The 15,578-nt window shown below is 35.2% G+C and overlaps 1 protein-coding gene and 1 long non-coding RNA gene across 4 annotated transcripts in view; one reads left to right on the forward strand and one right to left on the reverse strand.

Moving 5' to 3' along the window:
* SLC35F5 (solute carrier family 35 member F5) overlaps positions 1–15,578 on the forward strand; it is a 43,623-nt gene that overhangs the window by 24,169 nt on the left and 3,876 nt on the right. The window contains exons 10-14 of one of the 3 annotated variants that reach the window (XM_082465868.1): positions 414–478; positions 3,059–3,163; positions 6,967–7,126; positions 11,483–11,573; positions 14,909–15,063. In XM_082465868.1, coding sequence (XP_082321994.1) covers positions 414–478; positions 3,059–3,163; positions 6,967–7,126; positions 11,483–11,573; positions 14,909–15,063 — 576 coding nt within the window. Of the gene's footprint in view, positions 1–413; positions 482–3,058; positions 3,164–3,348; positions 3,389–6,966; positions 7,127–11,482; positions 11,574–14,908; positions 15,064–15,578 lie in introns of those variants that run through there. The other 2 variants (XM_082465869.1, XR_014264911.1) reach the window with 2 other exon arrangements.
* On the reverse strand, positions 3,348–15,570 carry LOC309662805. Its single transcript, XR_014264980.1, has 2 exons — positions 15,252–15,570; positions 3,348–4,016 (listed from the first exon to the last, which is right to left on the reverse strand). It is a non-coding gene; the product is annotated as an uncharacterized lncRNA (long non-coding RNA).

Raw genomic sequence — 15,578 nt, forward strand, 5'->3', positions numbered from 1 at the left:
TTAATTTTTTCCTAATTGAAAGGCAGAAGATAGCATAGCAGGTAAGAACACTGGACTCTGGAAGTAGACTGCCTGCATTTCAGTCCCAGCTGTGTGATTTTGGTCAAGTTACTTCATTTCTTTGTGCATTAATTTTCTCATGTGTAAAATGGGAATGATGATAATAATAATAATACCTTCCTTATAAGGTAATATTGGGCATTTTATGTGGATTAAGTGAGTTAATGTAAGTATAGCACTTATACTATACTGATAATATTGTTAGATATTATTAATTAAATCATTAATTCTTCGATAGTTTTACCCAAAGTTGAGATTAGTCTTTATTACTTGTAAATAATTTTGATCTTTGAGGTTAGTCTTTTTAAGGAATTTATTATTTTACTTATCAGTAATGACTCTTATTCTCATAGCATCGGAGGTGTTGTGCTGGTAAACCTGTCAGAGTCTGAAAAATCTGCTGGAAGAGACCCAATAGGTAAGTATGTGACTCTGCATTCTTTCTGTTAGAGTATACAAGAAAAGTTCTGTGCATGTCATCATGCATGTGCATGTCCACACACTTGCGTGCATACACACACACACAGGGTGGGCCCTAACAAGGCCTTTTTTTTTTTTTTTAACTTTTCCTTTGGAAATAATGTAAAAAAATTTAAAAATAGTTCACAGAACTCTCATATAGCCCTCCCCCAGATTCTTTTAACTATTTGCAATGTACATAACTACAGTACAGGTTTAAAAATCAGGAACTAACAATGATTACAATAATTTTTATTTAGTCTGTAGATCCTTTTCAAATTTCACCATTTTTTCCACTAATGTTCTTTTCCTGGTCCAACATCATTTGTTGCATTTAGTTGTCATGTTTCCTTAGTTTTCTTTAATCTGGAACTATCCCTCAGTCTTTTTTTGTCTTTCATAACTATAATATTTTTGGAGGATACTGTCCACTCGTGTTGTAGAATGTCCTTCAATCTGAGTTTGTCTGATATTTCCTTATGGTTAAATTTATGTTGTGCATTTTTGGCGAGAATACCATGGAAGTGATATTGTGTCCTGATCAGTACATCATATCAGAAGGCACATGATGTTGATTTGTTCCATTACTGGTGACATTAATTTTAAAGTTGTGTGTCAGGTTGCTCCAGTGTAGTTACTGATTTTTCCCTTTGTAAGTAATAATCATTTTGTAAGAGATACTGAGACTATACATATATCCTATCCATCATGCTTGTACCTGCTAATTTTGTCATTCACTTTTGATTCTTGCCTGAAACAGTTACTACTACAGTAAACACTTTGTTTTTGATCCATTGTTTAGATTTAACAAAAGAAGGGTAATCAGAATCTAACTTAATTGGTTTCCTTCTGGATACTTATTTTTTATTTATTTATTTATTTATTTAAATATTTATTTATTTATTTATTTACTTGGCTGCTCTGGGTATTAATTGCAGCATGCAGGATCTTAGTTGTGGCATGCAGAATCTTTAGCTGTGGCATGTGGGATCTTTAGTTGCGGCATGCGGGATCTAGCTTCCTGACCAGGTATTGAACCTGGGCCCCCTGCATTGGGAGCGCGGAGCCTTAACTGCTGGACCACCAGGGAAGTCCCTCCTTCTGGATACTTTCTTTAGACATTTAAAGTTTATTAAATACAACAATGCTTTCTAAACTATTCCTGGTTACTGCCCAGGGAGCTGTGTCTTGAACTGCCTTACCTCTTTCTCACCCAGAGCCGATCTGTATGTGTAAAACAATATATATATTTGTTGTGTGTGTGTGAGAGATTTTGTTGACAGGCTTTCCCTTTGCTTTTTAAAAAAAGTTTAGTAGTAATAGTAATAATAAATAGATTTAATGAAACACTGGACTTTTGGATAATTGATTAAAGTATTGAATATGGTCACCTGGCAACACCTTATACAGCTGTTTTTTTTTTTTTTTTTTTAATTTATTTATTTATTCATTTATTTAATTTTTGGCTGCATTGGGTCTTCGCTGCTGCACGCGGGCTTTCTCTAGTTGCAGTGAGTGGGGGCTACTCTTTGTTGCGGGGCACAGGCTTCTCATTGTGGTGGCTTCTCTTGTTGCAGAGCACAGGCTCTAGGCGCGCGGGCTTCAGTAGTTGTGGCACACGGGCTTCAGTAGTTGTGGCTCGCGGGCTCTAGAGCACAGGCTCAGTAGTTGTGGCACACGGGCTTAGTTGCTCCGCGGCATGTGGGATCTTCCCAGACCAGGGCTCGAACCCGTGTCCCCTGCATTGGCAGGCAGATTCTTAACCACTGTGCCACCAGGGAAGCCCCTATACAGCTGTTTTTAAAGGCTTACGTAAATGTTCTTGCGAGTGAGTTAATATATTAAAGAGAATCCATATTTATTATGCAGGTACTGTCAGCCCTACATTATGTTAGATATTTTAGAACATTAAAAACTATAAATTATGTGTTTGCAGTTGTCAAGGAGTTTTTGATTTTAATCAATAATATATGATTGACAAAATGAAGCCCCTAGAGAATAAAATAATACTATATTTAACTATAGTAAGTATTACATTATCTAAAGTAGAAGACACGAAGGATGGAAATTCAGTGGAGTAGAAAGAGGATGCTTGGTGGCAGTGGTGGACTTTAATAGGGTCTTGAAGATGGTGGTAGAATGTATATTAAAAATGATACATGGCAGTGGGGAGAACAATATAAACACCAGCTTAGAGAGGGAAGGAAGCATTGTTAAGTTGGCTGTGTCAGGTGTCATAATTGCTTATGTAGGGGACAATATGAAGTATGCATTTCAAAATTAAATACCAAAATGTTGGCAGTATAACATGTATAACATTGGTTAGATCATTGAGGTGAATGTTTTTGCATTTATTTGTTTATACTTTAAACTCCTTCCTATATTCCTGGAGGCCATGGATAAGGTGGGTTATACTTTATCTTTTCATATTTGAATACTCATTTCTTGAAATAGGAGCTGACTGTGTCAGATTTTAAATAAGTGTGTGATAAATGAGTTAATGAACAGATGCTTTAAATTATTATCTTGATTTTTACAGGTTCCATTTGGTCTCTTGTTGGAGCCATGCTCTATGCTGTCTATATTGTTATGATCAAGAGAAAAGTAGACAGAGAAGATAAGTTGGATATTCCAATGTTCTTTGGTAAGACTATGTTTAACTTGTGAGGCTATGTACTCTGAATGATTAACTTAGGGTTTCGTTTTTGTTTTTTGGAGGGAATAGGGAAGTCTTCCTCCCCACTCCCCCATATGATTCTTTAAAACCATTAGATTTTAAAGATTATGAAGTCCAATTTCAATGTTTTTCTCTTACCTTGTTCTGCATAGTTGTGCACCTGTGAGGAAACGCTCATTCCCTCAGTGTGAGGTAAAGAAATTCCTTCTAACACCTTTTTGGAATTAATGTCTTCAGCCTGTGAATCAGATATTTTCCTCACTGATATGACAGGTTATGCTGTTATAAGCATGTGAGTGTATACATGTTGTATTATACATTTTGCCTTTTTTGAATTGTTAGAAGTGTAAGATTGGGGAAACTGCCCCAAAATGATACGTATAATACTGTTTCAGTCTATATACTTGTTTTTACTAAAAATTGTAGGTCTTTTGAAGGTTTTCCATTTGCACTTTATCTTTAAGACTCATATTCTTTTTTTTTTTTTTTTTTTAAATATTTTCTGTACCTCTTAGGGTTGTGATTTTTTTTTTTTAATATTTATTTATTTATGGCTGTGTTAGGTCTTTGTTTCTGTGCGAGGGCTTTCTCCAGCTGTGGCAAGCGGGGGCCACTCTTCATCGCAGTACGCAGGCCTCTCACTATCGCGGCCTCTCTTGTTGCGGAGCACAGGCTCCAGACGCGCAGGCTCAGTAATTGTGGCTCACGGGCCCAGCTGCTCCGCGGCACATGGGATCCTCCCAGACCAGGGCTCGAACCCGTGTCCCCTGCATTGGCAGGCAGACTCTCAACCACTGCGCCCCAGGGAAGCCCTCATATTCTTTTATGACATAGATTTTCAAATTATCCAGTTATAGTTTCTGGCATCAATTCTTAATTTTGGTAAATGCCTAATATGATTTTTATAAATTCTCCTTTGCCTGAAATCAGCTCAGTAAAGAACTTGTGATATCTAGGATTGCAAAAGAAGAGCACATTGACAAGATATCATCCAAAAGATATCTGAATATCAATAGATAAAGAAGCATGGTGATGAGAAATCAAAGTGCAGGTTACAGGGAACCAGGAGACATGGACCCTAGCTGTTGTAACTTCATTTATCTCATACTCATCTGAAAATGAGAAGATTGGACTAGGTTAGTAGCTGATTTACGGAGGATCCTGGGAAGGTTGGAAGGAGGTGGAGTTGCACGTGTGAGTCTGGTTCTCAGACTCCTTTGCTGCTTCTGCTGGAGCAATTCTGCTTTGTTGGTTTTTTAGCATTATAATTTAATTTGTAGAAATGATTTTTCTGCTAAAAATAGTTTGTATATCTTCACCTAAAGATTAACAAAAATAAAACCTTTGAAAAGCCACTAGACTGGGTGGTCACTCAAGTTCCTTTCAAGTAGAGAATTCAATAAGTATACTTTAAATATGAAGATAATTTTAATGATGTCTTATTTTAAAGTCATAGAAAATTCCATCTGGAATGGATTAAAATGTTAATGTTTTACGGTGTTCTTTTTTAAGATCGGCAGCTTTCAAGAAAAATTGCTTATTTACTCTTATAGGAGAGTAGTACACAGCCATATAACTTGGTTGATCTTCTTCATATGTGCCATGATATGGAAAGCAATATGAATTTGACATGGGCTTTAGAATAGATAGGATTGGAGAAGTAGTAGTTAGGGTTGGGATGTAGAGGGTTCTTTCGGCATTGGGATGTGAGCAGAGCATAGCAGGGAACAGTGAGTAGATCCATTGTGCTGGAATGTTCACTTTAGGGAAGAGCAGAAGTGCATGTGGCTGCATTCTGGAGGGTCTAGAGAACAAGTGAAGTGATTTGGATCTTTTATCTCTAGATCCAAAAGTTGTTACTTAATGTGGGATTTCATAGGTTTCATAGTTCAGGGAACAGAAAAAAGATTTGGTTTTTGATAATGCCAGATTTTGGTGTTTTAATTAGAAGAACTTTTTAATACTCTACAAGCCTTGTGTACGTGTGTTGTTCTGTTCATTTTTATTTTTATCACTAGGTGTCTTAAGTTGGGCTCCCTAGGGGCAGGGTACGAGACAGGGCTTTGGTGCGGGAGAGTCACTGAAGGGGTGCTGTGCAGGAAACACTGGCAAGGGAGCGAGAGGAGCAGAATAGAGAAGGGGAGAGAGCCGCGTGATCTCCGGTACAGTTGAGGTGTGGCCCAGCTCGTTGCAGGTCCCTGGGCAGGGAGCACCGGGGGAGCAGGTAATGTGCCCGGGCACTCCTCAGTGTTGTCCTGGCCCAGAGCCATTAGGATTTGGCTGCACAGGGTGTGGAGTGGGGAGGGGTGGGAACTTCCTGGGAAAGGCAGACTTGGTCGCTGTCCAAGACAGTCCTTCGGAGAAGGCAGGTCCTGTGAGTCTTAAGCAGCAGATGAGAGTAGGTGCTCCAGCCCTATTAAGATTTAACTAGGCACCCTACGGGCTTCCCTGGTGGCGCAGTGGTTGAGAGTCCGCCTGCCAATGCAGGGGACACGGGTTCGAGCCCTGGTCTGGGAGGATCCCACATGCTGCGGAGCGAGTAGGCCCGTGCGCCACAACTACTGAGCCTGCGCTCTAGAGCCCGCGAGCCACAACTACCGAGCCTGCGCGTCTGGAGCTTGTGCTCCGCAACAGGAGAGGCCGCGATAGTGAGAGGCCCGCGCACAGCGATGAGGAGTGGCCCCCGCTTGCCGCAACTGGAGAGCGCCCTCGCACAGAAACAAAGACCCAACGCAGCCAAAAATAAATAAATAAATAAATAAATAAATAAATAAATAAAGATTTAACTAGGCATCCTAAATACTAGTTTATTATTTGTGGTGTTAAAACTATATACAAAGTCCAATAAAAACTGCTATAAAATTATAATTTTTTTTCTTTACATTCACATGTTATAGTCTTATATAAGCTTACGTTTCTATAATAATAATAACTAGCCTTTATTAACTATTTACTCCATGCCAGGTACTGTGCTGTATTTTATATGTTTGTCTAATCTTCCTAGTAACCTAATTAAATATTATTTTACACTTATAGATTGGAAAACAGAGGTTTACAAGAGGTTGAGCATCTTGCCTAAAGTTTGCCTAAAGATTACAGTACTAGTGAATGGTAGAGCTGGGATTGGAACCCAGGGCAATCAGACTGCAGAGCACACACTTAACCACTAAATATTATAGCCTTCCTTTACACATAGTCCCTGCTTAGTTCATACTTGAATAGCTGTTGGTGTATGTGTGTGATCTCACAGACTAGCTTATGAGCTCTTGGGAAGGCGGGAAGCAAGAATTTTATCTTTTTGGGGGACCCTCCTCCGTTATTCCTAGCATAGCACGGGTGCTTTAAACATAAATATGATTCGAATCAGAGAGTAAACCGTCTAGTTCCTCTTAATAATTTAGACTGAATACACACACACATGCACGCACCGGTTATTCCTTTAAGTCGTAGGACGCTATATTATTATAATCTAAGGTTAACAACCCTTCTTTGTGAGTTGATTTAATTGGTTTGTTCTGCAGTACTTGCTCCATACAGTGGGGATAGTTGCACCTTGAGACTCAGTGATCACCAGTTGCTTGATAAAGTTTTTTCTTGTGTTGATCTCTCCATAAGACTTACTTAAAAACAAAAGTAACAGAAATTTCAGTTAAGGAAACCTGTTGAAGTCCTTTGTGCAAAATCTAACGTGTTCTGATTGTAGAGTTGTAAGTTTGGAAAATTGAAATAAATCACAGTTACTAACTTTTCTCTCTTTTATACGTGTTTAGGTTTTGTAGGTCTCTTTAATCTGCTGCTCTTATGGCCAGGTTTCTTTTTACTTCATTATACTGGATTTGAGGACTTTGAGTTTCCCAATAAAGTAGTACTGATGTGCATTATCATTAATGGCCTTATTGGAACAGTGCTCTCAGAGTTCCTGTGGTTGTGGTAGGTACTGTTTATTGCCCTGTGATTTATTAGTTATGAGTTTATTGACTTTTGGCTAGTTTAAGCATTTCTAGTTCTTCTGTCTTCTGACGGCCCCTCCTGCGCACCCTCCCACCCCACACACTTACAACTTAATACAGTAGCTCCGTTAGAGCAGGAACTGTGTTTTGTTTTTTGATTTCTGTGTACCCATTGCATAGAGTAGTGGCTGGCACATAGAAGGAGCTCACGAATTTTGCTGAACAAATAAGTGAATATGAATGATCTGAATTTATAGAATGTTTTAGAAAGTAGAGTGTTATGCTAATTCAAGGCATCGTTATCTAATGGACAGTCACACTTAGGAGATGTGTATCCCAGGTATGAATACATGAATTCTAAGTGAGAATCTGGGGACTTTGCTTATTCAGGAGACTTTGGAATGTCTGTTTGGTTGTTCATAGACTTTTTTGTTTTGTTCATTCTCAGGACTTTTCATATGAGTGAGGCAGATATATAAACCCTAAGCGCTGATTAACTTGAGATTTTAACATAGTTTGATATGTTGTAATATCAACTATGTTGATATATGATAATAATCTTAAAATAGTTTGACAACAGTATCATATACGGAGTTTAAGAAAACTTCAAATAGAGAGCTTAATACTTAGTCCTGTTTCCATCTAATATGAACTTAAAAAGAAACACAAATTGTACTTAAACTCCTAAATGTATTTTATTATATACCATTTAAGACTACTGACTAGTTTTCCCTTGCAAAAGACTGCAATAAAAATAGCCTTTTCCATCAAGTCTTCCTTAATGCTCTGCCTACATTTCTCTCCCCTCTCCAATTAAGGAAATATCTCTATTTTCTTGATATCCTCTGTACTCACTCCCTTTCGGGTAGTACTTAAAGATTTACTTTGTATTGTAGTAATTTATGTAATTAAATTCCTTTGCTGATCTAAAACTCTTTGGTATCAAAATCTCATTTTGTACAAATTATTTTAGGTGCTCATTTTTTTTTAACCAAAAAGAATTACATATTTTATTTTATATATTAATACATACATACATATGTCTCATTCTTTTGTCCTATCACTTCTTTTGTTCTATCATTTCTCTTGCCTCTTTCCACTCTTGGTCCTGGGCAGATGAAACTGCTTACTGGTAGTGTTTTGACTGAACTTAGTTGAACCATAAGGAATTGTTGGTCTTAAACCATTTTTGATGGCAGTTTCATAGGGTTCAACCCAGTGAACCATATGCTTTAAACAATTATGCACTCACTGTATTTTAACAGAAGTTTGTATTCCCTACTTTTCTAAGTTTAGCTTAGATTAGAAAGTTTCAAAGCAAGGAGTTTTTACATATTTGAAAGAAATAATTTTTAAAAATTTTTGGATATTAGATGAGAGAAAGGTTTAGTATGGTTTGTATTACATTGAGACTCATAATAAACATGGACTATACCACTTACAAATATTATAATACTCGTTCTTTATCGAGAGAGTTATGTTTAATAAATATATACACTAGAGTTTCATTATGTCAGCAGATTTTAATGTAGGCTTTGGGGATGAATGAATATGAGTTGTGACATATGTAATCTCTCTCTTATGTGAGCTTTCCTGAGTTTGCTCCCTTGGAAAATTTTACAGTTAATAAAGAAATAATAAATAACATGTTTTGAAATACTTTTATTCTTTCTGTATTTAACTTTTTTTAAATTAAGAGAGTAATACATACAAAAATGTACGAAACGGATTACAGTGAAAAGGTAATCTCCCTTCTACCCCAAATTTTCATTTCTTTTCCCCAGAGGCAATCACTATTAACTTCTAAGCCTTCTACAAAATTGTCTGTATATACAGAAGTGTGTTATCAGTCTCTTAATCCTCCCCCCTCCAATTTGTTTTATTTTTAACATGCAAACTATGGATATCATTCTATACACAAATTACTGTCTTGTAAATCTTTACATATCAGCCACTAGATTCATTTTTTCAAGCCTATGTAGTACTCTAATCTGTTATGCTCCAATCTATTATGTAACATAATGCATAGAACATAATGTGTTTTACCAGTTCCTTCTTGAGAGACATTTTAGTTTGTAGTCTTTTGCTTTGTAAATAGTATGGCATTGAACATCCTCATATATGTTCTTGCATATACATGTAAGTATTCTATAGGATAAATACTGAAAAGACTGAATCAAATGTGTAGACTTTAGATTTTGAGAGAATTGCAAAGTTATTCTCTACAGAAGGAACACAATTTATATTCCCAACTGTGTATATGAGTGTTTATTGTTGACTAAACTGGACACTCAAGGTCATATATTATGATCAAAGCTATGTTTATCCTTACCTGGGGTGGATTTTTCAGGACCTCAAAAAGGCTTATTTTTCAGATATACTTCTACACTCAAGCATTTAAGAGTACTTATGGTTACAACTCAAAAGCAGTAAGTTAGTCAGTAATGAAACAAACTTCATATCCCTTCAATTCTAGGTGTTGTTGGTAACTCAAAACAATTATAAGGAGCATATCTACGTATTTTATACCTTTTTAGATCATTAAAAATAGTTAAATCAGAAGTCATAATCTTTGCGTGTATGATGATTTCTTTCTAGGAAGGCAAGATTATTGTATGTTTAACTATAAATAGACAACAAACTTCAGCATATATAATCAGGTGCTGAGTAGTATACTAAAGATTTAAAAGTGCAGTTGTGAATTTTTTGGAAATTAAAGATGTGTACTTGTCACTCATTGTTTATTTGAAAAAAATTTTTTAAGTGCACTGTTAACTCCATATATTGTACCACTAGTATAGATGTGAGATTATCCACCTGGTCCTCTGTCTTAGCATTTCCTGGAGCATGTTGAATGAATAATAGATCAAATGGGGAATTCCCTGGTGGTCTGGTGGTTAGGACTCTGCGCTTCCACTGCAGGGGGCACAGGTTCGATCCCTGGCTGGGAAACTAAGGTCCTGTGTGCCACGTGGCTCGGCCAAAAAATAAATAAGTAAATTAATTAATTAAAAAAACAAATCAGATGTATTTAGCCATCAGGAAAAGCTGGTATAAGTCAAACAGGGTTTTTAATACTTCATCTCAGACTCAGTGTGATTCTACTTTGCATTATAAATCTCTAAGAACATATACTGCATTAAAAAAAAACAAAAACCAAGAGAATTCCCTGGTGGTCCAGTGGTTAGGACTCAGCGCTTTCACTGCCGGGGCCCCGGTTCGATTCCTGGTCCTGGAACTAAGATCCCGCCTGCAAGCCTTGTAGTGTGGCCAATAAATTAATTTATTAAAAACTTTTTAAATTTAAAATCGGCGATATTTGATCCCTGAACCCTCTTTTCACAGATCAGTTCATGAATAGTGGACTAGCGCTTGAGTTTTCTGTACCACATCGATAAGAACTAATTGTCCAGCCTCTGGTGAATACTTGAAGTGACACTTTATCAAGAGATAGCCTCTTTTATTGTAGGACAGCATTGTTAATCCTAACATATACTGAGCTAGAATTTACTTGCCTATAATTTCCATGGGTCTGTAGTCCTAATTATTATACATTATGGTTTTATCTTGGCCTATAATTCATTTTCTTCTTATATACCCAAATATCTATTCAATATAATGCTTTCCTTCATTTTTTTCCTTCAGCTGTATAAAATTATATGCAATTGGTATGTCAAAATTTGATACCAACATTGATAGTTCAAGGTGAAAATAAAATGAAGAGCTTAGGTTTTGGTTAGGACAATTGCTAGAAAAATGAAAAACAACAAGGAAATATCCCTGAAAAATACTCAAGTTCTTTTTTTCTGATATTAAGCCAAATCAAAAGAGCAGCACACATCTAAAGACTACTTTAGTTTTTAATGAGGGTGAGATATTTTTGCTTTAATGACAGACCCACCTGTTGGCTTATCACTTGGTTAAAGTCTGTGTTATGTGGTATTGTCCTGAAATTTCAATATAGCTGTTTCCTTTGTTAGCTAAGTATCATTATCACAAAACTATAAGAACTCTTTTGACAGTTTTATTTAAAATGTTAATAAAATATAAGCTATACATCAAAAGTTGAATAGCGTCTGTAAGCAGATCTAGAAAATAGCATAAAGTCTTGAAATTTGTATACTTATGTATTGGATTTTTAATATTTGAAGATAAACTGTAAGAATGATCTTAGTAACTCTATTTTTTATTATGTCTTAGTCCATCCTGAGCTTTTATTTTTGCTCCTGATCTCTCTTGCCTATATTGTAAGATAGATAGTTTTTGATCATTGTTTTTCTTTGGTTCTTTTACTTTTTTGATATGGAAATGTATATTTTCTTTTTTTTCTTTTTAGGGGCTGCTTTCTTACCTCATCACTGATAGGCACACTTGCACTAAGCCTTACAATACCTCTGTCCATAATAGCTGATATGTGTATGCAAAAGGTAAGGCAAACTATTTATTAGATATTTTAAGTGTATTGTTAAAACAGAGCTAATGAAAGGTAAGGAATGTGACTAAATTATAAAGATGATCATGAATAATACTTGATGCCTACTCTTCCAAGCTGTTTTACTACAAAGAGATATAAAAAGTACCAAAGAAATGGATAATGTGTTGCATTTTTTAGCCTTTCAATATTTTTCCTTAATTTCTAAATTAAGGGCAGTGTCTTTATATATAGTTCTCCAGTTTTGGAGCTGATTGTGTTCCAAATGTTCTTTGGTGAGTCAGTGGTATGGAATAGGGGATATAGTTTAATCATATAAATAGTAGTGTTTTGATCTCTCAGATAGACTCCAAAGGTTTCTTAACACTCTGTTAATACTCCCATAGATGTGAGCGGCACAGGAATAACGTCGTTTCTCAGTGATCGCTCATTTCTGTCTGGACTCACCAGGGCAGGTGCTCCTTCCCTCGTCTGTGAAGTCCTGGTCTGAATGTGAGGGTTCTTGTGATAAATGCTGACCATGATAACATTGCAGAAAAGAGAATTGGGGTGGAGGGTCCCTCCCAGCAGCCCAAAGGGAGAAGTTTCTTTAGTGGTTCTAGGGGTACTAGGGAGAAAAAGATGTGCCACTGGCTAACACGAAAAGATGTGTAGCCTTTTATCACTCAGTTCAATATTTGTAAGCTTTTAATGCCAATATTAAGTAACAAAATGATGTGTGTGTGTGGTTTGGTTTAATATAATTTGAAGAAAATACTTGAAAGCCCAAAGGCTTATAATGTGTAGAAGTTACAATCAGATTTTTATTTTTCTTTAGATCTTCATGCAGTTTTTAGGATAAAGGCAAAATACTCTCAGTGATATGTATCCTCTTTATTTAAAAAAACAATTCTGTGGTATTTAATTTTGTTTTATGGTTCAATAAATTCTAATTTATTTGCATGGTTAAGAATGGAAATCTTTGTAATTGAGAATTACTTATCTTACATATACCATGCATTTTCAAAAAATGTGAATATTATAAAATATATGTAACACTAAAGTCATACATCATTAAATCCTTTTATAGATTTAAATAACATCCAGGTCTTTCCACATCTCAGGGTCATAATCTTGAATATCAACCAAAATTATTCTAGTGAAACTAGGGAAGTGCTGCTTATTAGAGGATTTTGGTAGACTGCTGTGTAAATGAACTTTACATACTGATATTTTGAAAACATTGGCTTTTTTGCAGATTTGAAAGATAAAAATTGAAGGTTAATTTTATTTTTGGATTTTTTAAAAAGAACTTTAACAGCAGATTTAATTTTATTAAATGATTATGTCATTAGTTCAGATATTTTAAGATGAAGGCAGAACACAAGGGAAAAATGTATGTATATATAATAGATTAGAAAAACATACCAACAGTCATTTCTTGATTGTCTTTGCATCAAGATTAGGGAATCAGTTAAATGAGTAGTCTGGGCCTTTGGTGGGAATTGAGGGCAGGAAGATACCTTCTGGTAAAAGTAGCAGGGTATGCCCCAGACCTGTAATAGAAACATGGTAGGAGAAACCTACTTTCCTGGGTTTTTTTTTATTCTACTATCCAAGCATATTTATATATAGTTTCTGAAATTTTAGCATTTATCAACTTTATTTATTGTGCTTAAAATATATATTTTTTTAACCTATTGGTATTTGGTATAATAGGAAGCATCCCTGATTGTTTTCAGGTTTATATTCAGATATATTCAGGAATTAGACTCTTTTTGTTTACTTAGGCAGTTTTCGTTGTTAATAAATGTCTTCATTTTAAAAAAATTGTCTTCATAGCTTGTTGGAAATCAAATTAAAAGTTTTTTTTTTATTATTCGGCACCATATAAATAACTGCATTGTTAAAAGTGAACTTTGCCTGTAAAAGCCATCTAGAGTTTTACCTACCTTTATAAAGTTTGCTTTTTTCAGTTCTAAAATAGGGTTTTTAGTTGAATATTCATGAAATCATTCTATCAACTATATCTGTATTTTTAACTCTCATTAGTCATAAGTTTTTTATACTTTTTCTGTTCTTGAGTCATTTAAGTTCATCATGGTTTTTCTAGATTATTAAATATTCTGGCAAATATTCCAAGAATATGTTATACCAATACTTTGATAACAGTGTGAAGGCGTTTTAGTACTTACTGCTGGGTGTTCTTATCCTGACTCAGCCTGTGTGTGTGTACCATACAAGCAGAACATGCATGTTAGAAGTTATCAGTGGTTTCTCTTGTGTTACGCATTATGAGTCCCTCATAAAAAAACCGTTATTCTCACAAAACCCCTTTACTCTGACTAATGGGTGGTATGAAATGGAATAGTATATGTTTTCCACCAGAGGGAGTCTTGCCTTTGATTCTCAGCTTCATTTTTTTAATGCTTAGAGAGGGCAAGCAGTTTTTCTTCCCTACTTTAAAGATAGGAGTTACTGTTTTTGTCATTATTTTGAAAGCAAACCACCAGGGTGTTGCAGCTGAGTCTCAATAGTTAATCAGTGCAGGCTCTTTTTAGCAATTGTTTTTGATCCTTAGTTGAATCTAGATGGTAAAGGAAAGAATGATTTTTTTGGGGGGGGGGTAACTTTATGGCATCTCATTATTTTTAATTTTCTTGACGACCCTGATAAAATGATGGATTGGAGGGTCAGGCTTGGCGATCTGAGGGCTCCTCACCGCTGAAAGTCTTTCTCTTTGTAATCGTTACTTTACTTAGTCATGATTTCCTTTTGAAAATTTCTGTTTCATTTGTTACTAGCTAATCAAGCTATATTTCATTAATAAAATGTTTGCAAAAGTTTTACTTGAGTTTCATCTGTTTTAAGTACTGTCTTAAGAACCATAACATAACATATCACGGCAATAGCATAACCTAGTTTTTCAAAAATGGGAGTTTTGAAAAATGACTTCAGGAACTAAAGGGGAAGAATCAACTTGAGAACAGGCAGTAATCAGTAAAGAAAAAATGGGCAATGCGATGTGTAAGGCAAATGCTTAAAATTTCATAATTCTGTTTCTGATGTACTATGCCTGTACTTATTAGTGAAAAGCATGCTTTCCTTTAGGCTATTTTCCAAGCAAGAAGTATTTTTGTTGGTAATTTAAGCAAGTGGTTAATATGTTGAAGTCCTGAATCCTTATATTTAATAATAACATACTTAATATGTTGTCAAAGATTAGTATTATTTTCTTGGTGTTTTAATTTATTCCTGCAGGTTATCATAAGTGAAAAACTTATGTTAAAGGGAAAATTGTCTCAATGATAATTGTGGGTGTTTTGTTTTTTTTCTATCTCTTATTTTTAGGTGCAGTTTTCTTGGTTATTTTTTGCAGGCGCTATCCCTGTATTTTTTTCATTTTTTATTGTAACTCTCCTGTGCCATTATAATAATTGGGATCCTGTGATGGTGGGAATCAGAAGAATTTTTGCCTTTATATGCAGAAAACATCGAATTCAGAGGTAGGTTAAGTTCTAATATAGATTTTTAAAAAATAATGTTTACTAAGTAAATTGGGAATCATATCATGCTGGCCTAGCTTTTTAGAGATTCTGTGAAGAATTTTTAAAAGATTATAATTTTATACGTACAATGCCAGATAAAAGAATTTGTTCAGATCCTTCAGGTGATAAGATAGTTTCTTCCCAACTGCTTTTTTTAAAAAAAAAAAGTTTTGATTCACAGGTACAACCAAAGTGCTTACTGTTTTGCTAAAACAAATTTAAATGTAGAAAACATTTGTTTGTTTGAACAAAATTCATAATAAAATATGATAACATTGCCTCCGTTTTTTTTCAATTTCTTTCTTTTTAAGAGAGAGAAACCTTTTTACATTCTACTCTAAAAAGAATTTGGGACAGTTTGTTGGGGAATCTTGACCTTGTCTTAGTTCTGACCTCAAGCCTCAGCCAGTGGAATAGATCATTTTTAAGGGTTCCTTAGGTCTAAAGCTTTCCTAACTATTGTCTTTTTTTAA

Source organism: Balaenoptera physalus, assembly GCF_965194825.1.
Source record: "Balaenoptera physalus genome assembly, chromosome: 6".
Taxonomy (NCBI): Eukaryota; Metazoa; Chordata; class Mammalia; order Artiodactyla; family Balaenopteridae; genus Balaenoptera; species Balaenoptera physalus.